The sequence below is a fragment of the Ammospiza caudacuta genome, chromosome 3 (assembly GCF_027887145.1).
Source record: "Ammospiza caudacuta isolate bAmmCau1 chromosome 3, bAmmCau1.pri, whole genome shotgun sequence".
NCBI classification, from domain to species: domain Eukaryota; kingdom Metazoa; phylum Chordata; class Aves; order Passeriformes; family Passerellidae; genus Ammospiza; species Ammospiza caudacuta.
In genome coordinates this window covers 118,791,961-118,817,739 of record NC_080595.1, presented here as the reverse complement: position 1 = coordinate 118,817,739, position 25,779 = coordinate 118,791,961, and the positions used below count along the sequence as shown (strand labels likewise).

Sequence of the window (25,779 nt, the reverse complement as noted above, 5' to 3'; positions counted from 1 at the left end):
CGTGTTTATCTATAGGTCACCTTCCTTTAACCTTTGCTTATCTCTCTGTAACCCTATAGGTCACCTTCTTTTAACCCTTGTTTTATCTCTCTGGAACCCTATAGGTCACCTTCTTTTAACCCGTGTTTATCTCTCTGTAACCCTATAGGTCACTTCCCTTTAACCCTTGCTATTGGACAATTTCTGTACCTGTACCCTATATAAAGTGCTGTTTTTGCCCAGCTTGGGCAGAAGAGCTGTCACTGGGAACCTTCACAAAAGAATCAATAAAGATTGATTCTTTATTGAATCAATAATTCAATAAAGAATTTTGTGGAAATTCTCCTGTGGAACCCCACACAGCCTTCTCCTCTCTCTCCCTGCATCTGTCCAAGGCACCTAGCAAGCTGAGAGCTGAAATCACAATGAACTGATAATCACTAAAGAGCTGATACGACTTAAGCTTGCCAAGGTTGCCTGTGGCTGAGAACTGCTTGGGAGCTTGGACAGTCTGTCCCAAACAGCACTGCACTATCTGGGACCCTGCAGCCTGCTGGGGACACCCTGAGCCCAGCAAAGGTCTCATTAGATCAGGGTTGGGGTCTGTGTCTGGCCCACCTGCCCTACCTCTCCATCTCCATGCACCACAGCATGTCCTCCTTCCTTGTCCCCTACCTCTCCATCTCCGTGCACCACAGGATGTCCTCTCCTTGTCCCCTACCTCTCCATCTCCGTGCACCACAGGATGTCCTCTCCTTGTCCCCTACCTCTCCATCTCTGTGCACCACAGGATGTCCTCTCCTTGTCCCCTACCTCTCCATCTCTGTGCACCACAGGATGTCCTCCTTCTCGTTCATGAACACGGGGAAGTGCTGGTCCTTGCCCTGCTTGATGGAGTTGGAGCGGGTGGTGATGGTTCTCACTTTGCTGAACTGCAAGAGGCACGGGCTGGTCAGGCTGGGCTGGCATGGAGCAACTCCCACCCTGGGAGCCCCACTGATCCCTCCTGGAACCCCAATCCTGCATCCCAATGACCCAGGGACTGCTGCTGACAGCACTGGGACCCCCACCCTGCAGCCTGGGACTGCTGCTGACAGCACTGGGACCCCCCTCCTGCCCCCTTCAGGCCCCCTCACCCCCAGCCCAGGCTGACCTTTGCTATCCTGCCGTGCTCCAGGCACTCCTGCAGCTCCAGCTTGTCATTGACGGTGGATGCGAGCGGCCTGGGGGACAGACATGGTGGGCAGGGGGTGGCGGCACTGTGTCCCCACCCTGTCCCCTCCCCACCGTGGGCACAGGGCAGGTCTCCAGCTGGGGTTTGTGGGGGTCACAAGGTGGCCATGGCTGTTTTGGGGGTGTGTGGCAGGTAATGGGCTGTGGGAGCCCATCTATGGCCACTACACAGCCAACACCCAAGAGGGACACAAAGGCCAGCTCAGTGCCACCCCTGCAGCACAAGAGAGCTGGGACAGGACCAGATACCGCCACGGGGAACCACCACAGGGTTCCAGGGTGTGCCATCACCTCTTTGTCAGACTCCTGCTCCTGCCCAGCCCTGACCAGGCTCAGGGGACCCCCAGAGGCATAGCTGGGCTGAGGGATGAGCCAGGAGTGCAGCCCACCCTCCCAGAGCCCCCCAGGAGCACAGCCCACCCTCCCAGAGCACCCAGGGGCTCAGCTTTGCCTGCTCACCTGTTCATGCCCGGCAGGTTCCCCCAGAAGTAGCGTGCCCGGTGTGCTGCAGACACTTCTTTGGCATCGATCATGACAGGGTTGGACTGAGGGAGGGAGGGACAAGGGTCAGACCTGTCCCTGGGCTTAGGCCCAGTGGGGCTGGGCAGCTGTGTGCTCCACATGGCAATGCAAGATGTTTTCTATTGCCATCTGCATCACAGATTATCTTTGTCAAGTGGGAAGTTTGCCTTATCTCTCTCTCTGAGTGACCACAATCTGCTGCTAACAGCTATTGAATGTCACTGCATGGCTGATAAGAACTATAACATCCCATTGTGAGATGCTCCACCCAGAGGGAGGAGCCAAGCATTGCTACCCGGATATAATCTGGAGATTGTGGGACACTGTCACACACATCTTTTTATGAAAAATCCTTTTCTTAGGACCTTTCCTCCTGAGAAGCTGAGAGGCCTCAGGAACAAAATGTAAACAATGGTTATCTGCTGCTGTGGAATGCAACAGGTGGATTTTTGATTGGCTCATGTTGGATGTTTATAATTAATGGCCAATCACAGTCAGCTGGCTCAGACAGAGAGTCTGAGACAGAGCCTTTGTTATTCATTCTTTCTGATTCTATTCTATTCTTAGCCAGCCTTCTGATGAAACCTTTTCTTCTATTCTTTTAGCATAGTTTTAATGTAATATATATGGAGTCACATCCTCATCCCTTCCCTCATCCTCAGACCCCTGTGAACACCACCGCAGAACATCAGCACAGCTTTCTCCAAGGGATTCCCCAGAGGAACAGCAGCTGCCTCTCCTTCCCCTGGATCTTCAGAGGAAGAGTACATCCTTCTCTACAGGATCCCTGCTCCAGCAGAACCAGCCCTGACCCTGCAGGAGGGCTGCAGCCACATTTCCGATGGCACTGCCACCAACACCCTGACCCACAGGGCGCCGGGTTGGGTTCTGACTCTGGCAGAACTGCACTCTGTTCTAGAGTACTGCATTGTTTATTTTATCCTTTCATTTGGGATCAATACAGAGTTAGACTGCTGTGCTAGTTTTACCTTTTTGTTTTTCTTACTGAATCCTGAACTGTATCATCAAGATTAAATGTAAAACAAATCCATCTCTCTCCTTTTGGACATTCAATTCCCAGTCTATTACCACTCTTTCCCAAGCTTCTTGTAATCCAATAATTTTCTATCAAATTTCTCTTCTGATGTGTTACAACAGTGGCTGTTGACATAGGTGTGTGTAATAAAAGAGGAACTTTGGTTTCTTTCCATGTGATGCTTTCTGTAGCATTGGTGACACAAATAATAAAATAATCTTGCTGGTATCCCGAAAGGGAAAAGACAACAAATGAGTGCCAGAAACAGGAAGATTTTTTTTCTCTCCTATTAAAGAACTGTTATTTCCTGCTCCCATATTTTTTTTTGCCTGAGAGCCCCTTAATTTAAAATTTATAGCAATTGGGAGGGTTGGGGATGGTTTACATTCTCCATTTCAGGTGAGGCTCCTGCCTTCCTTAGCAGGGAGTTTTGGGATCTGAGGGAGTTTTGGGGTCCTGTGGGAGTGGGGAGGGTTTACATTCTCCATCTCAGGGGAGGCTCCTGCCTTCCTTAGCAGAGTTTTGGGGTCTGGAGTCCTGTAGGGGTGGGGAGGGTTTACATTCTCCATCTCAGGGAAGGCTCCTGCCCTCCTTAGCAGACTCCTGTCTTTCCAAACACTGTGGGGTGGCACCTGGGTGTCCCCAGGGCTGCAGGGGTGGGCACTGACCTCCAGGAAGCGCGAGATGTCCCTCTTGTCGCTCACTCCCATGGCCACCACGTTCTCAAAGAGCCAGAAGAAGGGCCGGTCGTCGCCCTCCTTGGGCCGGGCTTCGTGCAGCAGGCGGTAGAACTCGAAGAAGAGGCGCCCGGTGCCCTCTGTGGGGAGGAATGAGGGGCTGGGCTAAGGGCTGGGGGTCTCTGTCAGCCCTCTGCCGCCCCTGTGCAGCCCCAGCACTCTCCTACCGTACCGTAGAGACCCTTCCTGGCCGGGTTGACGATGGACAGGTCGTTGCAGGGGCTGCCCCCGATGACCAGGTCAAAGGGGCCCCACTCCTGTATCTGCAAGAGGGAAAGAGAGCCCAGGTGAGCCAGGTGCTGCCACAGCCACGACGGTGCCCTGGAGCCCCACATTTATCTTCACACAGAAAAGCAAGGCACAATTCTTCCCAAGAATATTGCTGGGATTCACATTGTGTGAACTTTAGAGAAAGAAAACACAATTCTTATCATTTGCTGTGCCTGTGCTTGTGCCAAAGCAGAATGCAATATGGAGATTGTTTACCCAGAGTGATGGGTTTTGGTTCCTTGGCTTATCAAGGCCAGGGTGTGTGTGTGTGGGGACTGTTGGGGGACAGTCACGAGATTCTGGGTGTCACAGACATCTTTTATGAAAAATCCTTTCCTTAGGAATTTTCTCCTGAGAAGCTGAGAGGCCTCAGGAACAAAATGTAAACAATGGTTATCTGCTGCTGTGGAATGCAACAGGTGCATCTGTGATTGGGCTCATGTCATGTGGTTGTTTCTAATTAATGGCCAATCACAGACAGCTGGCTCGGACTCTGTCTGAGCCACAAACCTTTGTTATCATTCTTTCTTTTTCTATTCTTAGCTAGCCTTCTGATGAAATCCTTTCTTCCATTCTTTTAGTATAGTGTTGATGTAATATATATGATAAAATAATAAATCAGCCTTCTGAAACATGAAGTGAACATTCTTGTCTCTTCCCTCATCCTGGGACCCCTGTGAACACAGGCACATCTGAGCAGTGTGTGCAGGGCTGAGTGCTTGGCAGGTTCAGTTTTAGATGTATAGAATACTACAGGATAATAAAATAATTAATTAGCCTTGTGATAAGATGGAGCTCTCATCATTCCTACTTCTTTGGGGCCCTCACAGAGCAGTGGGAAGGAACCCACCAGGACCATGGGGTCCCACTCAGTACACCCTGACACCCCACCCTGGGCCTGAGAGGTGCCCCAATGCCATGGGGGTGTCCTGGTGCTGGCAGGGAGGGGTCAGGGTGGCACCTACGTGTTTCTGGGTGACATTGAGGGCTGCCCCAATGCCCTATTGCAGGCAGGGCAGGGGTCAGGGTGGCACCTACGTGTTTCTGGGTGACATTGAGGGCTGCCCCAATGCCCTAGTGCAGGCAGGGAGGGGTCAGGATGGCACCTACGTGTTTCTGGGTGACATTGAGGGGTGCCCCAATGCCCTATTGCAGGCAGGGCAGGGGTCAGGGTGGCACCTACGTGTTTCTGGGTGACATTGAGGGGTGCCCCAATGCCCTACTGCAGGCAGGGCAGGGGTCAGGGTGGCACCTACGTGTTTCTGGGTGACGTTGCGGACGTCCCCGACGTACATGATCTTGCCCTGGTGCCTCACCATGCCCACGGTGATGGAGTCCTCGCACACCTCGGAAGCGATGTACCTGTCCACCTGGATGCCCAGGTCCTTCAGCACCAGCAGCCCTGTGGGCAGCCATGGGGGGTGGTCACAAAGGGCCCCCAGCCCTGTCCCTACCTGTCCCACCCACCAGGGGTGATCCCATCCTGCTCTCCCTTCTGGTGTGTGACCCTTGGGGTACCCACAGGAACACCCACAGACCTGTCCATGGAACACCCACAGACCTGTCCCCATGAACACCCACAGGAACAGCCACAGACCTGTCCCCATGAATACCCACGGACCTGTCCATGGGAACACCCACAGATGTTCCCCCATGAACACCACAGGAACACCCACAGACCTGTCCATGGAACACCCACAGACCTGTCCCCATTAATACCCACAGGAACAGCCACAGACCTGTCCCCATGAATACCCACGGACCTGTCCATGGAACATCCACAGACCTGTCCCCATGAACACCCACAGGAACACCCACAGACCTGCCCACGCCCTGGGGGAGCCCTGCAAGGCCCAAGGGCAGGAACCCCCACCCACCTGTGGCAATGCCATCGAAGAGCGACAGCACCCGGATTGGCTTCCTCTTCTCAGCGGGCACCGGCGGGTACACCTTGGGGGGGTCCTGCAGCCAGGGCAGGGGGTCAGTGGGGCAGGGCTTGGAGGGGTCAGTGGGGCAGGGCTTGGGGGGTCAGCGGGGAGGCGCTGGGGGGGTCAGTGGGGCAGGGGAAGGGCTTGGGGGTCAGCAGGGAAGGGCTGGGAGCTCAGTGGGTGGGGCTGAGGGGGTCATTGGGGGGGCCTGGGGTCAGTGGGGCAGGACTTGGGGGTCAGCAGGGAGGGGCCTGGGGGTCAGTGGGGAGGGTCTGGGGGATCAGCAGGAAGGGGCTGGGGGTCAGGGCTGTGGGGTCAGCAGGGAGGGACTGGGGGGTCATTGGGGAAGGGCTTAGAGGCCAGTGGGGCAAGGCTTGGGGGTCAGTGGGGAGAGGCTGGAGGAGTCAGCAAGGAGGGGCTGGAGGTCAGCAGGGAGGGCCTGGGGGTTCAGAGGGGAGAGGAGGGGTTGGGGGTCAGTGGAGAGGGGCTGGGGCTCAGCAGGAAGGGGCTGGGGGTCAGTGAGGCAGGACTTGGGGGTCAGCAGGGAGGAGCTGGGGGTCAGCAGGTGCGGACCTGGGGGTCAGTGGAGAGGGGCTGGGGGTCAGCAGGAAGGGGCTGGGGGTCAGCGAGGCAGGACTTGGGGGTCAGCAGGGAGGAGCTGGGGGTCAGCAGGTGTGGACCTGGGGGTCAGTGAGGCAGGACTTGGGGGTCAGTGGAGAGGGGCTGGGGTTCAGCAGGAAGGGGCTGGGGGTCAGCAGGGCAGGGAGGGGCTGGGCTGGGGGTCAGCAGGGAGGGTCAGGGGGTCACTGGGAGGGTCACTCACAAACTCCTGGTCGTGGTTGTTGGCGAAGAACATCTGCAGGCGGGAGGGCCAGTCCTCGCGCCGCCGCAGCAGCCCGTACACGCCCTTGTGGCCGCACATGTAGCAGTTCCAGGGGTCCTCCTTGATGGCCGCCTGCGCCGCCCCCGGGCCCACCAGCAGGTCCACGCACTCCACGCAGAAGCACCTGGCACAGGGGGCACCCAGGGTTGGCACGGGGCTCCTGCCAGGGGGGGCACCAGCAGGAGCTGGGCAGCGCCAGGGCAGGAGTGGGCAATCCCTGCCCACTGGCACCCCTGGTCTGAGAGCCAGCTCCACGCTGGGACTGGGCACTGCCAAAGCTCGGCCCAGCCATAAACCAGCCCTGGCATCACCCAGAGCCCCACGGCAGCACTGTGGCATCACCAAAAGCTTCAGCCCCAAACCAGAACTGGCACCACCCAAAAGCCTCAGTCCCAAACTAGACCTGGCATCACCCAGAACCTCATGGCAGGGCTGTGGCATCACCAGAACTTCCCTGGCCCCAAACCAGATCTGAGATCACCCAAAACCCCATGGCAGGACCGTGGCATTACCAAAAACCTCAGCCCCAAACCAGACGCAGGATCCCCCAAAACCCCACGGCAGGAGTGTGGCATCACTAAAACCTCCACAACACCAAACCAGACCTGGCATCACCCAAATCCCCACGGCAGGACTGTGGCATCACCAGAACCTCCCCAGTCCCACCCCAGACCTGGCATCACCCAAACTGTCATGGCAGGGCTGTGACATCACCAAAAACCTCAATTCTACACTAGAACTGGCATCACCCAAAACCCCATGGCAGGACTGTGGCATCACCAGAACCACCCCAGACCTGGCATCACCCAAACCGACATGGCAGGAATGTGGTATCACCAAAAGCCTCAGTCCCAAACCAGAACTGGCACCACCCAAAACCTTCAATCCCACCCCAGACCTGGGCCATCAGAGGAACTCCTGAGCTCCACAGCAGCACTGGAGCCTTGCCAGAACCTTCCCCAGCCCTGCAGGATCTCATCACTGCCCAAACCTCCAAAGCCCCCCAGCTGGACTGGCATCACCCAGAACCCCATGGCAGGACTGTGGCATCACCAAAAACCTCAATCCTACACCAGATCTGGGATCCCCCAAAATCCTCAATCCCACGTAGATCTGGGATTACCCTGAACCCACAGCAGGACTGTGGCATCCCCAGTCTGGGGCATTACCAAAACTTCCCCCAACCCCACAAACCAGGAGCAAGGCACCACCAAAGCCTCCCGGTCCCCAGCCAGAGCTGGCACCACCCAGTCCCTGTGCCAGGGCTGTGGCATCACCAGAACCTCCCCAGCTCCACCCAGACAGGATCAGGGCATTGCCAAAACTCCCCAATCCTACACCTGGACCAGAACATTACCAAAACCTCCCAACCCTACACATGGAGACCGTGGCATCATTAAAACATCCCAAAGCAGGACTGGCATCATCAACAGCCCAGGGCAGGAATGTGGCACCACGAAAATCCTTCCAGTCTTGCACTGGGACATCAGAAATCCTCCCAGCCCCAAAGCAGGACTGGCACCACTGAAATCCTACACCAGAACTTCCCATGCTGGGGCTGTGGCATCACCAAAACACTGCCAGGCTCCACAGCAGAACTGGCAGCACCTGATTTCCATGCCAGGTCTGTGGCATTACCAGAACCTCGCTAGCTCCACATCAGGACAGGATATTAGGATATTTTGCAATGCCTGTCACAAAATCTGCCAGATTGGGTGCTGAGGTGAATAAATCTGGCCCAGCTATGGGTCTGAAATGCAGATTGGGCTGCAGAGTTGAGCGCTGGGTGCAGCCCCAGCCTGAGCTGCTGAGCTTTGGAGTTACAAAGAGGATGAGGAAGGGTGACCCAGCCTGTGAGTGGACACAGAGACCCAGCAGGAGTCCAGATAACACAACAGAGGAGATAAAAGATAAAGAGAGCTGCCTGGCAGCCAGGTGGGTGCACAGAGCTGAGGAATCTGAAGGGACAATGAGACTTGGAGAGGGGACACTGAGGGGACAAAACCCAGGGGTTCTTTTGCTGGGATTCCTCCTCAGAGGCACCAGCTCAGCTGTGTTTGTGTTTGTGTTTCTGTGCCACAAATAAAACATCTGAGACTGCCATTGGCAAAGTGGGCTGGAGCCAGGGGGAAACAGAGTCTGGGGCTGTGCCATCTGCAGCCACGGGGCTCTGGGCACAGCAGGACAGTCCCTGGCACTGGCACAGCCCAGGAGGCTCAGAATGCTCAGCCTGGGACATTTCCTTATTGGCATCACCAAATTTCCACACATTTCCTTAATGGCATCACTGAATTTCCCCACATTTCCTTATTGGCACTGAATTCCCACACATTTCCTTATTGAAATCACCAAATTCCCACACATTTCCTTACTGACATCACTGAATTCCCACACATTTCCTCAAGGACATCACTGAATTCCCACACATTTCCTTATTGAAATCACCAAATTCCCACACATTTCCTTACTGACATTACCAAATTCCCACACATTTCCTTAATGACATCACTGAATTCCCACACATTTCCTTAATGACATCACTGAATTTCCCCACATTTCCTTAATGACATCACTGAATTCCCATACATTTCCTCAAGGACATCACTGAATTCCCACACATTTCCTCAAGGACATCACTGAATTCCCACATTTCCTTATTGACATCATGATATTCCCACACATTTCCTCAAGGACATCACCGAATTCCCTTGCCAGGACTTGGCATCACCAGAACCTCCCACAGGACTGACATCATTGACCATGGGGGGATCACCATACCCTACCCAGACTGGGACATCTAAGCCTGACACGGGGACAGTGGCACCACCAGGACCTCCCTGGCACCACCAAGACTTCCCTGGCATCACCAGGACCTCCCTGGTACCACCATACCCGTCTGCTCCTGTGCCACAGCCCACAGCACTGCCAAAACGCCCCAGGCCCAAAGCAGGGCTGTCTGAACTGCTATGCCAAGACTGTGGCACCACCAAACCTTCCCAGGGTTTGGGACATCAAACCCCCCCAGTGCCACACCAGGACTGGCATCACCACAGGCACATGGCAGGAATGTGCCAACACCAAACCTTCCCAGTCTCATGGCAGACAGGAGTGGGGCCCTAGGGGACACTGCCTGCTTCCAGCCCACCCCCGTGGCAGCCCCAGCCCCTGGCACCCCCTGGCACCGCGGGCAGCCCCTGGCACCTGCAGCAGTTGTTGTTGCCACACATGAGGACCTCGCGGCCGCCGCAGCAGATGGTGCAGTAGGACTGGTAGCCGTCGTCGTCGTACTGGTACGCGCACTCCAGGAAGCAGTTCTGGGGACAGCCGGGGTGTCACCGCGGGCCTGGGGACGCTGGGAACCCCCCCTCGGGGTGGGGCACACCCCGTGAGCCCCCCAGGCCGTGCCCCAGCCCATACCTTGCAGTTTTGGCACATCCCCCCGATGAACAGAGGGTGCTCCAGGGTCACGTTGAGGCTCCCGCAGGAGATGCAGATGTCTGGGGAGAAGGGGAGACATGGCCCTGGCACCCCACCCTGGCATGGGGACACCCTGACCCATCGCCCTGGCACCCCACCCTGGCATGGGGACACCCTGACCCATCACCCTGGCACACCACATGGGCATGGGGACACCCCAAACCATCACCCTGGCACCCCACCCTGGCATGGGGACACCCTGACCCATCACCTTGGCACCCCATACCAGTATGGGGACATCCTGAGTCATCACCATGGCATCCCAACAAGCATGGGGACACCCTCACCAATCACCCTGGCATCCCAGCATGGTGGGGACACCCTGAGCCATCACCCTGGCACACCACATTGGCATGGGGACACCCCAAACCATCACCCTGGCACCCCACCCTGGCATGGGGACACCCTGACCCATCACCCTGGCACCCCACACCAGTGTGGGGACACCCTGAGCCATCACCCTGGCACCCCACATTGGCATGGGGACACCCCAAACCATCACCCTGGCACCCCACCCTGGCATGGGGACACCCTGACCCATCACCCTGGCACCCCACACCAGTGTGGGGACACCCTGAGCCATCACCCTGGCACCCCACATTGGCATGAGAACTCCCTGATCCACTGCCCTGGCACCCCACACCAGTGTGGGGACACCCCGAGCCATTGCCATGGTACCCCCACACCAGCATGGGGACAGCCTGACTCATTGCCCTGGCATCTCACCCAGTGTGGGGACACCCCAAACCATCACCCTGGCACCCCACTCAGTGTGGGGACACTCTGAGCCATTGCCATGGTACCCCACCCAGCCTGGTGGGGACACCCTGACCCATCACCCTGGCATCCCCCATTGGCATGGGGACACCGTGACCCATCACCCTGGCACCCCAACCAGTGTGGGGACACTCTGAACCACAACCCTGGCACCCCACATCAGTGTGGGGACAATCCAAACCATCACCCTGGCACCCCACTCTGGCATGGGGACACCCCGAGCCATCACCCTGGCACCCCACATTGGCATGGGGACACCCTGACATCCCACCCAGCATGGGGACACACTGACCCATTGCCATGGCACCCCACCAGTGTGGAGACACCCCGAGCCATCACCCTGGCATAAGGACATCCCAAACCATCACCCTGGCACCCCGCATTGGCACGGGGACACCCCAAACCATCACCCTGGCACCCTACCCCAGCATGGTGGGGACACCCCAAGCCCTGTCCTGCTGTCCCCAGGACACGCTCAGCCCATGCTGGGGTCACAGCAGAGCTGGGCACCACCCTGGCAGCAGCAGGCAGGACCCCCAGTGCCCTCCAGCCCCACCCCAGACCCCAACAGCCCTGAGGGGGGTCCCTGCCACCATCGTGGGGTCCCTGCCACCATCCAAGGTGAGTGGGCACTGCCACCATCCAGGTGGGCCCTGCCACCATCCAGGTGGGCCCTGCCACCTCACAGCTGCTGTCTGTCCGCCAGCCAGGCTGAGGGGTGTGACAAGCCTGGCCTTCCTCCCTTGAGCTGTCCCACAGCCCCGTGTGCCCCCTGTGCCCTGAGGTGCCCAGGCTGGCAGGGACAGACCACCCAGCCCAGAGAGGCAGGTATAGACCCCCCAGCCCATCCCCTGGCACAGGGTGTGCCCGGGCAGACACAGACAGAGTCCCCAGCCCATCCCCAGACAGGCAGGGACAGACCCCCAGCCCATCCCCTGTGCCATGAGGTGCCCAGACAGGCAGGGACAGACCCCCCAGCCCAGACAGGCAGGGACAGACCCCCAGCCCATCCTCTGTGCCCTGAGGTGCCCAGACAGGCAGGGACAGACCCCCAGCCCAGACAGGCAGGGACAGACCCCCAGCCCAGAGAGGCAGGCAGGGACAGACCCCCCAGCCCATCCCCAGACAGGCAGGGACAGACCCCCCAGCCCATCCCCAGACAGGCAGGGACAGACCCCCCAGCCCAGACAGGCAGGGACAGACCCCCCAGCCCATCCCCAGACAGGCAGGGACAGACCCCCCAGCCCAGAGAGGCAGGCAGGGACAGCCCCCCAGCCCATCCCCAGACAGGCAGGGACAGACCCCCCAGCCCATCCCCAGACAGGCAGGGACAGACCCTCGACCCATTGCTGGGCAGGCAGGGACAGACCCTGAGCCCACAGAGGAAAGGACAGACCCCCCCCAGCCCATGCCCAGGTGCAGGGCACGCCCATCCTCACACTCACCCTCGATGTTCCTGCACTTCTGCCGCACCTCGTACACCAGCCGCTCTGGGGAACAGGGGACGGTCAGGGGGCTGCTCAGGCCAGGGGGGCCAAGGGAGGGACCCCCGGAGAGGAGGGTGGGCACGGGGGTACCTCGGGTGCGCTCGTCGATGATCTCCTTGACCTTGGGCTTCTCCTGGGTTGTGCTTTTGCGGGGTTTTTTGGCGGGCGGGGGCGGCGCGTAGGCGGCTGCCTCGGGCTCCACCCACATCTCCGTGTAAACTTCTTTGTAGGGGTTCCTCTCCTCTGGGGGTCACCGGTGGGGCCATCAGCGGTGTCCCCACATCGGGTCACACCACCAGGGTGTGTGTCCCCAGTGCCCCGGACCCCCTGCCCACCCTGGTGATACCCTGTGAGTGTCCCCAGTCCTGTCTCCCCCCATCGGGTCACACCACCAGGGTGTGTCCCACCAGCCCTCCCTGCCCAGCCCCATGCCACCCTGTGAGTGTCCCCAGTCCTGTCCCCCCATCGGGTCACACCACCAGGGTGTGTCCCACCAGCCCTTCAGCTCCCCCTGCCCAGCCCCATGCCACCCTGTGAGTGTCCAGTCCTGTCCCCCCATTGGGTCACATCACCAGGGTGTGTGTCCCCCCTGCCCAGCCCCATGCCACCCCAGTGCCACCCTGTGAGTGTCCAGTCCTGTCCCCCCATTTGGGTCACACCACCAGGGTGTGTCCCCCCTGCCCAGCCCCATGCCACCCCGGTGCCACCCTGTGAGTGTCCAGTCCTGTCCCCATATTTGGGTCACATCACCAGGGTGTGTCCCCCCAGCCCCCTGGCACCTTCCTGCCCACCCCAGGGGTGTCCCCAGCCCCTGCTCACCCTCGGGGGGCTCCAGCCCCTTGGGCCCCGAGGGCTGGAAGCCGCCCAGGGCCCACTCGATCATCTGCTTGTTCTGGATCTCCACCACCTTGGACGTGTCGCTCTCGTCGTTCTCGGGGCAGGCGGGGAAGATCTTCCCTGCCCGGCTGCTGGCCACCTGGGGGTGTGCAGGTGTCACCAGGTGTCACCAGCCTGTCCTTGGGGGTCCCCTAGGCTGCTCTCACACAGGAGCCACAGCCAGGGTCCCCCCAGGGTGGGACAGCTGATTCAGTCTGTCTGTCTGATTCCCAGACACCCCAGAGCCCCCTCAGGGAGCACACATGTCCTTTGGGGGTCCCCCCAGGGTGGGACAGCAGATTCCCAGACACCCCAGAGCCCCCTCAGGGAGCACACATGTCCTTTGGGGTTCCCCACACCCCCTGAGAGACCCCCAGGTGGGGCAGGGCCAGGTCCTGGCAGGGTGGAGAGGGAGCTGCTGCTTCCACAGGTGGAGGAGTGCCCTGGCACGTCCCCATGCCTTGGCAGCGTCCCCCTCCTTGGCTTGGCAGTGTCCCCCCATGGCTCTGCACTGTCCTCAGGGCTCGGCAGTGTCCCCAAGGCTCAGCACTGTCCCCAGAGCCGGGCAGTGTCCCCAGGGCCGGGCAGTGTCCCCAGGGCCGGGCAGTGTCCCCTCACCTGCAGCACCTCGTAGATGGCCTTGCGGTACATGGGCTGCTTGTTGTAGGTGGCCTGGTGGAAGGCGCTGGCGAAGGAGCTCAGGGGCAGCAGCTTCTCCACACACACCTGGGGAGGGACAGGAGACAGCCATGGGGACACCAGTGTCACTCACTGTTACCCGCTGTCACCCACTGCCAGCCACTGTCACCTGCTGCCATCACCGTCACCCCAGCGTGCCACCTACCCCCGACGGGTGTCACTTACCCCCATGGGGTGTCACCTACCACCCCGGGGTGTCACCTACCACCCCGGGGTGCCACTTACCCCTCAATGGTGTCACAAACCACCCTGGGGTGTCACTTACCCCTAAGGGGTGCCACTTACCACCCCTGGGGTGTCACCTACCACCCCAGGGTGTCACTTACCCCCGAGGGGTGCCACCTACCCCCGACGGGTGTCACCTACCACCCCAGGGTGTCACCTACCACCCCGGGGTGCCACTTACCCCTCAATGGTGTCACAAACCACCCTGGGGTGTCACTTACCCCTAAGGGGTGCCACTTACCACCCCTGGGGTGTCACCTACCCCTCAATGGTGTCACTTACCCCCGAGGGGTGCCACCTACCCCCGACGGGTGTCACCTACCACCCCGGGGTGTCACTTACCACCCCGGGGTGCCACTTACCCCTCAATGGTGTCACATACCACCCTGGGGTGTCACTTACCCCCGAGGGGTGCCACTTTCCACCCCTGGGGTGTCACCTACCCCTCAATGGTGTCACTTACCCCCGAGGGGTGCCACTTACCCCTGAAGGGTGTCACCCCTCAAGGATGTCCCCTAACCCCCTGGGGTGTCACTTACCCCCGATACCCCCTCGGGGTGTCCCCTACCCCTCAATGGTGTCCCCTCCCCTCCCAGGGTGCCACCTACCACGGAGAACTTGCCGTCCCCGAACCACATGACCCAGCGCGTGCCCTCGGCGGCGCGGGAGCGGCCGGTCATCCACCAGGACACGATGCGCCCGGGCCACCAGGAGAAGCCGCGCAGCTTGCCCCACACCAGCTCGCCGATGCCGAAACCGCGCCCGTCCTGGGGACACCGACACGACAGGGGACAGGGGACAGGGGACGGGGCAGGGTCAGCACGGTGCCGCCGGGCTCCCCTCCTGCCCCACCTGGACGTAGGGCCAGGTCCTGGCAGCGTGGAGAGGCAGCTGCTGCTTCCACAGGTGGAGCTGGTCACCTGGGATGTCCCTATGGCTTGGCAGTGTCACCTCCTGGGCTTGGCAGTGTCCCCAGGGCTTGGTGGTGTCCCTGCTGCCTTGGCAGTGTGTCCCCACAGTTTGGCAGTGTCCCCCCCATGGCTCAGCAGTGTCACCCCACGGCTTGGCAGTGTCCCTGCTGTCTCTGGAATGTCCCCCATGGCTCAGCAGTGTCCCCCCATGGCTCAGCAGTGTCACCCCATGGCTCGGCAGTGTCCCTGCTGTCTCTGGAATGTCCCCCATGGCTCAGCAGTGTCCCCCCATGGCTCAGCAGTGTCACCCCATGGCTCGGCAGTGTCCCTGCTGTCTCTGGAATGTCCCCCATGGCTCAGCAGTGTCCCCCCATGGCTCACCAGTGTCACCCCATGGCTCGGCAGCATCCCTGCTGTCTCTGCAGTGTCCCCCCACAGTTTGGCAGTGTCCCCACAGCCTGGCAGTGTCCCCATGGCTTAGTCCCTGCCCTGTCTCTGCAGTGTCCCCCATGGCTCACCAGTGTCACCCCATGGCTCGGCAGCGTCATCCCACAGCTCGGTAGTGTCCCTGCTGCCTCAGCGGTGTCCCCCCAGGGCTCAGCAGTGTCCCTGCTGCCTCGGTGGTGTCCTCAAGGCTCGGCAGCGTCACCCCACAGCCTGGCAACGTCCCCCCGTGGCTCGGTAGTGTCCTTGCTGTCCTGGCATTGTCACTCCCGGCTTGGTAGCGTCCACATGGCTTGGCAGTATCACCCCCTGGCTCGGTAGTGTCACCCCATGTCCTGGCAGCGTCCCCATGGCTCAGCAGTGTCCCTGCTGCCTCAGTAGCGTCACCCCAGCTCAGGAGTGTCCCTGCCCTGGCTCAGTGATGCCCCCACATGGCTCGGCAGTGTCACCCCCACGGCTCGGCAGTGTCCCTGCTGTCCTGGCAGTGCCACCCCATGGCTCAGCAGCGTCCCCACGGCCCGGCTCGGCCCTCACCTCGTACTCGGGCTCGTCGTCGGCCGACTTGGAGGCGTTCTTGTCGCCGGCCTCGGCCACGGCGGGCTCGGGGGTGGTGGCCACGCTGGGCGAGGCGGGGTCGGTGGGCTGCTGCGGCCCGGGGGGCGGGCTGGCCTCCTCCTCCTTCTGCGCCTCGGCCCGCGCCGGCTCCTCCACCACGTTCATCACGGCGATCACCTTGGCCTTCTTCTCGGCCTGCGGAACACGGCGTGGCACCGGGGCATGGCACCGGGGCACGGCACGGCATCGGGGCCGGGGAACCCGCCGCGGGGATGGCGGCCAGCGCCCGTGCCTCAGTTTCCCCCGCTGACCCCCGGGACCCACCGTGGGGTCCATGCCAGGACCCTCGAGGCCATCCCGGTACCGTCGGTGCTTATCCCGGTACCCTCTGTTCTTATCCCGGTACCCCCAGTGCTTATCCCGTGACCCCTGGGCCCATCCGGGACCCTCGGTGTTTATCCCGGGAGTCCCGGGGCCTATGCCAGGACACCCCGAGCCCATCCCGGTACCTCCGAGCCCATCCCGCTACGCTCAATGCCTACCCCAGGAGCCCCGGGGCCCGTCCCGGTACCCTCTGTTCTTATCCCGGTACTCCCCGAGCCCGTCCCGGTACCCCCACATGCATCCCGATACCTTCGGTGCTTCTCCCGGTACCCTCTCGTGACCCCTGGGCCCATCCCGGCAACCTCTGCGTTTATCCCGGGTTGCCCTGAGCCCATCCCGGTACCCCCGAGCCCATCCCGTAGCCTCCACACGCATCCCGGTACTCTCTGTTCTCATCCCGGCACCCTCGCAGCGCATCCCGGTCTATGTTACCCTCTCCGGGAGCCCCCCGGCCCCGGCGGGCTCTCCCCGTGCGGCCCGGCCCGCGGTGCTGCCGGTGCCGCTCACGTACCGGGGGAGCGGCCGGGCCCGGGCCGGGGCGGAACGCGCGGAGCCGGAACGCGCGGAGCCGGCCGGGCCGGTGCGGGTCAGCCCGGCGGCCCTTTGTCTGGGCTCCGGGTCACGTGGTGCCTCCCGGCCCGGCTGGTTGGCTGCGCTGGGGGGCGGGGGGGGGGGGGGCGCGCGGGGGGCACGGGCCGGACCGGGACCGAGGGGGAACCGAAAGGGCCCGAGTGGAACCGAGCGGAACCGAAAAGAGTCGAGCGGAACCGGAGTTACCCAGAGGAGCCGAAGAGACCCGAACGGCGCTCGGGCCGGACCCGAAGGGAACCGAGCGAAACCGAAGGGACCGGGCAGAACGGAAAGGTTCGGGACGAACCGAGCGGAGCCGAACAGAACGGAGAGAGCCGAGCGGCCTCCGGGACGGATCCGAGCGGTTCCGAGCAGAACCGAGCGGTTCCGAGCAGAACCGAACGAACTCGAGCGGAGTCCCGGCGCGGAACCGAACGACCCCGAGCGTTCCGGTCCCGGTCCCGCTGTCCCGGTGTCCTCCCGGTGTGACCGCAGTCCCCGTGGCGGTGCTCCTTGTCCCAACCCCGCTGTCCCGCCCGTGCCCCGGTGCCGGCCCGTCCCTCCGGTACTCACGGGCCGTGCTCCGCTCCGGGCTGGCTGCGCCGCACGCCCGGGGCCGCTCCCGCCGCCTTTTGTCCCGGGGCCGCGGCCCCCCGGCCTTTGTGCGGAGCGCCGGGACGGGGCGGGGGCGGCGGCGCCCCGGGGGCCTCGCCCCGCACGGCGGGAGCCGCCCCCGCCCCCCGCACCAGTGCCACCAGTTGGGGACTGGGAGTGGGGGGGGCACCGGCCGGGCCAGGCAGGATGGACCCGGTCACTCTGCCCGGTTCGGCCCGGGATGGACACCGGTCACAATGCCCGGTCAGCCCGGGATGGACACCGGTCACAATGCCCGGTCAGCCCGGGATGGACACCGGTCACAATGCCCGGTTCGGCCCGGGATGGACACCGGTCACAATGCCCGGTTCGGCCCGGGATGGACACCGGTCACTCTGCCCGGTTCGGCCCAGGATGGACACCGGTCACTCTGCCCGGTCAGCCCAGGATGGATACTGGTCACAATGCCCGGTCAGCCCGGGATGGACACTGGTCACTCTGCCCAGTCAGCCCGGGATGGACACCGGTCACTCTGCCCAGTCAGCCCGGGATGGACACCGGTCTGGGGTCACTCTGCCCGGTTCGGCCCGGGATGGACACTGGTCACACTGCCTGGTTCAGACAGGGATGGACACCGGTAACACTGCCCAGTTCAGCCCAGTACAGACACTGGTCACACTGCCCAGTTCAGCCCAGTAAGGACACTGGTGTGTGGCCACACTGCCCAGTACACACACCAGTCGGTGATTGCACTGCCCAGTTCAGTCCAGTACAGTCACTGGTCTGCGGTCACAGATCCCAGTTCAGCCCAGTACAGTCACTAGTCACTCGGCCCAGTTCGGCCCAGTGCAGTCAGTGGTCACAGCTCCCAGTTCAGCCCAGTACAAACACTGGCCCGGGGCTGGCACCGCTCGGCCCGGTACAGGACACACTCGGGGTCCCTGCACCCCAGGACAGGCCCTGCCATCCCCGGTGTCCCCAGGGTGTCCCCGGCTCCTCTCTGTGTGCCAAGGGAGGATGGTGCCACCCCGGTAGGGGCAGCGGGACCCCTGCCCTGCCACCCCCTGCTCGGGCTTTGGGGACCTGGCGTGTTTGGGGACACGAGTGGCCCTGGCCCGAAGGACGCGGTGACACCGGGGGTGTCCCGGGCAGGGTCACAGCAGGAGCCCGTGTCCCCCCCCCTCGGTGCCGGTCCCGCCTGGCCCCGCGCTGCCCTGGGGGAGACAGGAAATGTCCCATCGCCGGTCGTTAAGGGACATCGGCGGGGTATCCCCGCTGGACAATTGTCCCAAGCGATCTCTGATCTCTGCCCCGGGGCCACCGGCAGCGCTGGCAGCCCTGGCCACCCCCACCCCCATCCTCATCCTCATCCTCAGCTCCATCCCCCAGCCCTGTCCTTGCCTCACTCCCACCCTCATCCTCATCATCATTCCACCTGCATTGTCACCCCCATCCCCATCCCCATTCTATCCCCATCCCCAACCCCATTCCATCCCCATCCCCAGCCGCAGGCCCTGCCCCATCCCCAGTCCCTGCCCTTGCCTCTCTCCCACCCTCATCCTCCTCTTCATTCCACCTGCATTGCCACCCTCATCCCCATCCCCATTTTATCTCCAGTCCCTGCCCCATCCCCAGTCCCCGTCCTTGCCTCACCCCCACCCTCATCCTCATCTTCATTCCACCTGCATTATCACCCCATCCCCAACCCCATTCCATCCCCATCCCCAACCCCATTCCATCCCCAGTCCCTGTCCTTGCCTCTCCCCCACCCTCATCTCCCTCTTCATTCCACCTGCATTATCACCCCATCCCGATTCTATCCCCACCCTCATCCCCATCCCCATTCCAATTCCATCCCCATCCTCTGCCTCATCTCCATCCCACCCTCATCCCCAATTCCTGTCCTTGTCTCTCCCCCACCCTCATCCTCATCTTCATTCCATCTGCATTATCACCCCATCCCCATCCCCTGCCCCAATTCCCATCCCCCTTCCACTCCCATCCCCATCCCATTCCATTCCATCCCATTCCATTCCATTCCATTCCATTCCATTCCATTCCATTCCATTCCATTCCATCCCATCCCATTCCATTCCATTCCATCCCCTCTCCATTCCATTCCATTCCATTCCATCCCTTCTCCATTCCATTCCATTCCATCCCATTCCATTCCATTCCATTCCATTCCATTCCATTCCATTCCATTCCATTCCATCCCATTCCATTCCATTCCATTCCATCCCCTCTCCATTCCATTCCATTCCATTCCATTCCATTCCATTCCATTCCATTCCATTCCATTCCATCCCTTCTCCATTCCATTCCATTCCATCCCATTCCATTCCATTCCATTCCATTCCATTCCATTCCATTCCATTCCATTCCATTCCATCCCATTCCATTCCATCCCATCCCCTCTCCATTCCATTCCATTCCATTCCATTCCATTCCATTCCATTCCATTCCATTCCATTCCATCCCATTCCATTCTATCCCATTCCATTCCATCCCATTCCATTCCATCCCATTCCATTCCATTCCATTCCATCCCATCCCATCCCATCCCATCCCATCCCATCCCATCCCATCCCATCCCATCCCATCCCATCCCATCCCATCCCTGTGGTCCCACCTCCATCCCCATTTCCACAGCGGGCATGAGGGGGGCTGGGGGTCCCAGCCTGAGGGGTCCCACAGCATGGCCTGGCCATGTCCCAGCGTGGACATAAGAGGGACAGGGCTTGCCCTGGGTGTCCCTGTGTCCCTGCACTGACCCCGAGTGTCCCTGTCCCCACACTGACCCTGGGCTGTCCCTGGGCTGTCCCCAGGTGTCCATGTCCCTGCACTGACCCCGAGTGTCCCTGTCCCCATGCTGTCCCCAGCTGTGTCCCTGCACTGACCCGTGGCAGTGCCAGCCATGTCCTGTGCCCCATGGGGACACTGTGAATGTCCCAGCTGTGCCCTGTGTCCTGTGGGACACTGTCAATGTCCCAGCTGTGCCCTGTGGGGACACTGTCAATGTCCCAGCTGTGCCCTGTGTCCCGTGGGGACACTGTGGCTGTGTCAGCCATGCCCTGTGGGGCACTGAGAATGTACCAGCTGTGCCCTGTGGGACACTGTGGCCGTGCCAGCCATGCCCTGCATCCTGTGGGGACACCGTGGCTGTGTCAGCCATGCCCTGTGCCCATGGCATGGCCCGGCCATGTCAGCCATGCCCAGTGGGATGCCCTGGCTGTGCCACAGTCCCTGTGGATGCCAGCAGGAGGGTGCTTGGCAGCAGGGCTACAAACAGTGCCCAGGAGGTGGCACAAGGGGACAGACACAGTGCCAGGGAGACGCGCTGGCAGTGGGGACAATGCAGAGAACGGGGTGAGGGCTGTGATGGGGACCTGGGGCACCCACAGAGCCCCTGTCCCTGCTGCCCACGAGCAGCTGCTGGCACCATGGCTGTGCCCATGCTCCTGCCACGAGCCCAGCTGTGTCACACACCAGTTTCCCAAACGGGCGGCACATCCCGGGGCACAAGGACGGGTGGCACATCCCGCGGGACAAGGATGGGTCTGCTGCCAAGAGAGGGCAATCCCAGGGGCACAGGGGCGAGGAATGGGCTCGGGGGGTGCCAGGCTCAGGTGCCAGTGGGGCAGTGACAGCACCGGCAGCACAGAGCACCCTTTCCACCTGCCCCATGTGCCCACCCGAGCCCCGTGCGTGCCCGGCCAGTCCCGGCCCAGGCTCTGTGCCACCAATGCCACGGCACCCCCTGGGCTCAGCGTCCCCGTGTGCCCACCCTGCTGATGCCACGGGACCTTCAGGGCTTGGCACCCACCCTGCTGACGCTGTGGGAGCCCTGGGGCTCGGCGCCCACCCCGCTTACGCCATTTGACCCTCGGGGCTCGGTGCCCACCCTGGTGATGCTGTGGGACTCTCGGGGCTCGGTGGCCCCTCGGTGCCCTCCCCGCGGGTGCCAGGCTCACCTCCCTCTTCCAGCGTGCCAGCCACTCGTCGCGTTTCCTCTTGCTGATGTAGTAGGGGTCCCCGGCCTGGAAGGTGTGCCGCTGCATGGGCCGCTGCCGCAGGCTGGACTCCCAGCCCAGCCCGCCCCGGAGCCGCCCCCGCGAGCCCTGCGGGGAGAGGGGGGTCAGGGCACTGCCAGGGCACTGCCAGGGCACAGAGAGGGGTCAGGGCACTGCTGGGGCAATGCCAGGGCACGGCCAGGGGTCAGGGCACTGCCAGGGGTGAGAGAGGGGTGAGGACACTGCCAGGGCACTGCCAGGGGTGAAGGCACTGCCAGGGCACTGCCAGGGCATTGCCAGGGCACAGAGAGGGGTCAGGGCACTGCCAGGGGTGAGAGAGGGATCAGGGCACTGCCAGGGGTGTGAGAGAGGGGTGAGGACACTGCCAGGGCACTGCCAGGGGTGAGGGCACTGCCAGGGCACTGCCAGGGCACAGAGAGAGGGGTGAGGCCACTGCCAGGGCACTGCCAGGGGTGAGGGCACTGCCAGGGAAGAGAGAGAGAGGTGAGGGCACTGCCAGGAGAGAGAGAGGCGTGAGGGAGCTGCCAGGGGTGAGGGCACTGCACAGGACACCGCATAGGGACATGGCACAGGGGACACAGCACAGGGAGCACTGCACATGCCCTGGAGGCCATGGCATCACAGCTGCACCTTGGTGGGCACCATGGCACCATCCAGGCACGGATCTGCCTGGGGCTGAGGGAGCAGGGGGAGATGGTGCCCGTGGGCATGAGGGGCACCACACTGCCTGGGGGGCTGTGCCCACCTCCAGGGATGGGCTGTGAGGCTGTGCCACCTCCAGGGGTGGCTGTGGGGCTGTGCCCACCTCCAGGGATGGAGTGTGGGGCTGTGCCCATCCCCTGGGTGTGCCATGCCCATCTCCTGTGCCCATCCTCGCAGGGAGCAGCCTCAGGCCGTACTTGCCTCCATTTTCAGGCTGTCGAAGTTGTTGTTTTCCTCCTTCTCGTCCTTGCCTGCACACGGAACAGAGAGCGACCGTCAGTGTCAGTGTGGGGCTGGGACCCCCGGGACCCACACAGGGCAACGGGACCCCCACCCAGAACCCTGCAGGGCGATGGGACCCCCACCCAGGGCGCCAGGGGGAGATGGGACCCCCACCCAGGACCCTGCAGGGCGATGGGACCCCCACCCAGGGCACCACGGGGAGATGGGACCCCCACCCAGAACCCTGCAGGGCGATGGGACCCCCGCCCAGGGTGCCAGGGGGAGATGGGACCCCCACCCAGAACCCTGCAGGGCGATGGGACCCCCACCCAGGGCGCCAGGGGGAGATGGGACCCCCGCCCAGGACCCTGCAGGGCGATGGGACCCCCACCCAGGGCGCCAGGGGGAGATGGGACCCCCGCCCAGGACCCTGCAGGGCGATGGGACCCCCACCCAGGGCGCCAGGGGGAGATGGGACCCCCACCCAGGACCCTGCAGGGCGATGGGACCCCCACCCAGGGCGCCAGGGGGAGATGGGACCCCCACCCAGGGCGCCAGGGGGAGATGGGACCCTCACCCAGGGCTCCAGAGGGGAGAGGGGGCTCCCCCAGCCCATCCAGAGCCCCCCAACCCCGTCCCGAGCCCCCGGAGCCCCCGTGCCGGGCGGGGGTCGCTGCGGGGCGGGCGCTGCCGCTGCCCCGGGGGGTTTTTGGGGGTCCGGGGCAGGGACCCCCCCGCGGGCAGGGGAAGCGGCGCAGCCCCGCTGCTGCTTCCTGTGCTCGGCACATCCGCGGCTCAGCAGCTCTGAGAGCGCTGCCAGGAAAGCGGCTAAAAATAAACGCCGAGCGTTCCGGGGGCTGAGAACCGCGGGGGCGGCGGGGACGGGGGGCTCACACCCACTGCGGGCACCCGCGGGCTGGGATGGGCACCGGGGGGGCACGGAGTGACACTGGGATGGTGCCCTGCAGCTGGCACAGACCCTGTGTGACACTGGGATGGTGCCCTGCAGCTGGCACGGGCACTGGGGGGGCACAGAGTGACACTGGGATGGTGCCCTGCAGCCTGGGGTGGCACAGTGTGACACTGGGATGGATGGATGGATGGATGGATGGATGGATGGATGGATGGATGGATGGATGATGGATGGATGGATGGATGGATGGATGGATGGATGGATGGATGATGGATGGATGGATGGATGGATGATGGATGGATGGATGGATGGATGGATGGATGATGGATGGATGGATGTGTATGAATGTATGGATGGTTGGATGGATGTGTATGAATGTATGGATGGTTGGGTGTATGGATGGAGGTGATTGGAGAGCTAGAGGTGGATGGATGAAGGCAATGGTGACTGGATGGATGGATGGATGATGGTTGGATGATGGATGGATGGATGGATGGATGGATGGATGATGGATGGATGGATGGATGGATGGATGGATGGATGATGGATGGATGATGGATGGATGGATGGATGGATGTGTATGAATGTATGGATGGTTGGATGGATGTGTATGAATGTATGGATGGTTGGGTGTATGGATGGAGGTGATTGGAGAGCTAGAGGTGGATGGATGAAGGCAATGGTGACTGGATGAATGGATGGATGATGGATGGATGGATGGATGGATGGATGATGGATGGATGATGGAGGGATGAGTGGAGGGATGGATGGAGGGATGAAGGGATGATGGATGGATGGATGATGGATGGATGGATGATGGATGGATGGATGGATGATGGAAGGATGGGTGGAGGGAGGGATGGAGGGATGGGTAGAGGGAGGGAGAGATGAATGGAGCTAGCTCCGGCAGCCTCACAGCTGCCCCGGTACCGCTCCCACACCGCACCCTCCGTTCCCGCAGCAGCCCCGGCCGGGTCCGTTTGCCCTGGGGCCGCCCGGGGCTCCCCCCGCTCCCGCTCCCCCCGAGCGCGGCTGCGGCTGCGCCTCGTGACTGCGGCAGCATCTGCAGCGTGCGGCTCGTCCGTGCATCCATCCCGCCAGGCCTGCCTCTGCCAGCTGCACCCCTGCCTGCCCCGGCCATCCCTGCCTGCCCCAGCCATCCCTGCCTGACCCGACCATCCCTGCCTGACCCGACCATCCCTGCCTGCCCCGGCCATCCCTGCCTGCCCCAGCCATCCCTGCCTGCCCCGGCCATTCCTGCCTGACCCGACCATTCCTGCCTGTCCCAGCCATCCCTGCCTGTCCCGGCCATCCCTGCCTGACCCGGCCATCCCTGCCTGTCCCGGCCATCCCTGCCTGCCCCGGCCATTCCTGCCTGTCCCAGCCATCCCTGCCTGACCCGGCCATCCCTGCCTGACCCGGCCATCCCTGCCTGTCCCGGCCATCCCTGCCTGCCCCGGCCATGCTTCTTCCAGCTCCATCCCTGCCTGTCCCAGCTCCATCCCTGCCTGCCTTTTCCAGCTCCGTTCCTGCCTCTTCCAGCTCCATCCCAGCTGGGCTCGGCCACCCCAGCCTCTGCCAGCTCCATCCCAGCCTTTTCCAGCCCCAGGCCTGCCTCTGCCAGCTCTGTCCCTGCCCATTCCAGCTGCATCCCCGCCTGCCTCAGCCATCCCTGCCTGCCCCAGTTCCGTCCCAGCCTATTTCAGCTCCATCCCTGACTCTTCCAGCTCTGTCCCTGCCTGCTCCGGCCATCCCTGCCTCTGCCACCTCCATCCCTGCCTTTTCCATTCCATCCCTGCATTTTCCATTCCATCCCAGCCTCTTCCAGCTCTATCCCTGCCTCCCCAGCCATCCCAGCCTCTTCGACCTCTGTCCCTGCCTCTGCCAGCTGCATCCCAGCCCCTTCCAGCCCCATCCCTGCTTGTCCCAGCCATCCCTGCCTCTGCCACCTCCACCCCTGCCTTCTCCATTCCATCCCTGCCCCTTCCAGCTCCCTCCCAGCTCCCTGTCCATCCAGACCCTCCCTGGCTCGGCATGGCCGGAGAGTCTGTGATGATTCCAGCCAGGAAGGCCCCAGTGCCAGAGCTGGGAATGCTGACACGGCTGTCCCGGGCTCCAGAGGGACCACCTGGGCTCCAGCAGATGAGCTCCTGTCCCCAGGACCGTGGGGATCACCTGCACAGCCCTCCTGGGGTCTCTGGGGGGCTGGGTGTCTATGGGGATCTATGGGGGTCTCTGTGGGGCTGGGGGTCTCTGAGGGCTGGGGGTGTCTCTGGGCATCCCTGGAAATCCCTGGGGGTCTCTGGGGGTCTTTAGGTCCC

At 62.1% G+C, this 25,779-nt stretch overlaps 1 protein-coding gene across 1 annotated transcript in view; it reads right to left on the bottom strand.

Annotated features, from left to right (window-relative positions):
• Positions 1–25,779, bottom strand: part of DNMT3A (DNA methyltransferase 3 alpha) — a 39,863-nt gene that overhangs the window by 847 nt on the left and 13,237 nt on the right. The window contains exons 4-21 of the mRNA XM_058801764.1: positions 22,525–22,574; positions 21,562–21,708; positions 16,019–16,234; positions 14,738–14,896; positions 13,824–13,931; positions 13,149–13,305; positions 12,420–12,572; positions 12,288–12,332; positions 10,006–10,085; positions 9,790–9,902; positions 6,529–6,712; positions 5,655–5,739; positions 5,034–5,179; positions 3,680–3,770; positions 3,439–3,587; positions 1,672–1,757; positions 1,133–1,202; positions 793–911 (exon numbers count right to left, since the gene is read on the bottom strand). Coding sequence (XP_058657747.1) covers positions 793–911; positions 1,133–1,202; positions 1,672–1,757; positions 3,439–3,587; positions 3,680–3,770; positions 5,034–5,179; positions 5,655–5,739; positions 6,529–6,712; positions 9,790–9,902; positions 10,006–10,085; positions 12,288–12,332; positions 12,420–12,572; positions 13,149–13,305; positions 13,824–13,931; positions 14,738–14,896; positions 16,019–16,234; positions 21,562–21,708; positions 22,525–22,574 — 2,158 coding nt within the window. The remainder of the gene's footprint in view (positions 1–792; positions 912–1,132; positions 1,203–1,671; positions 1,758–3,438; positions 3,588–3,679; positions 3,771–5,033; positions 5,180–5,654; positions 5,740–6,528; positions 6,713–9,789; positions 9,903–10,005; positions 10,086–12,287; positions 12,333–12,419; positions 12,573–13,148; positions 13,306–13,823; positions 13,932–14,737; positions 14,897–16,018; positions 16,235–21,561; positions 21,709–22,524; positions 22,575–25,779) is intronic.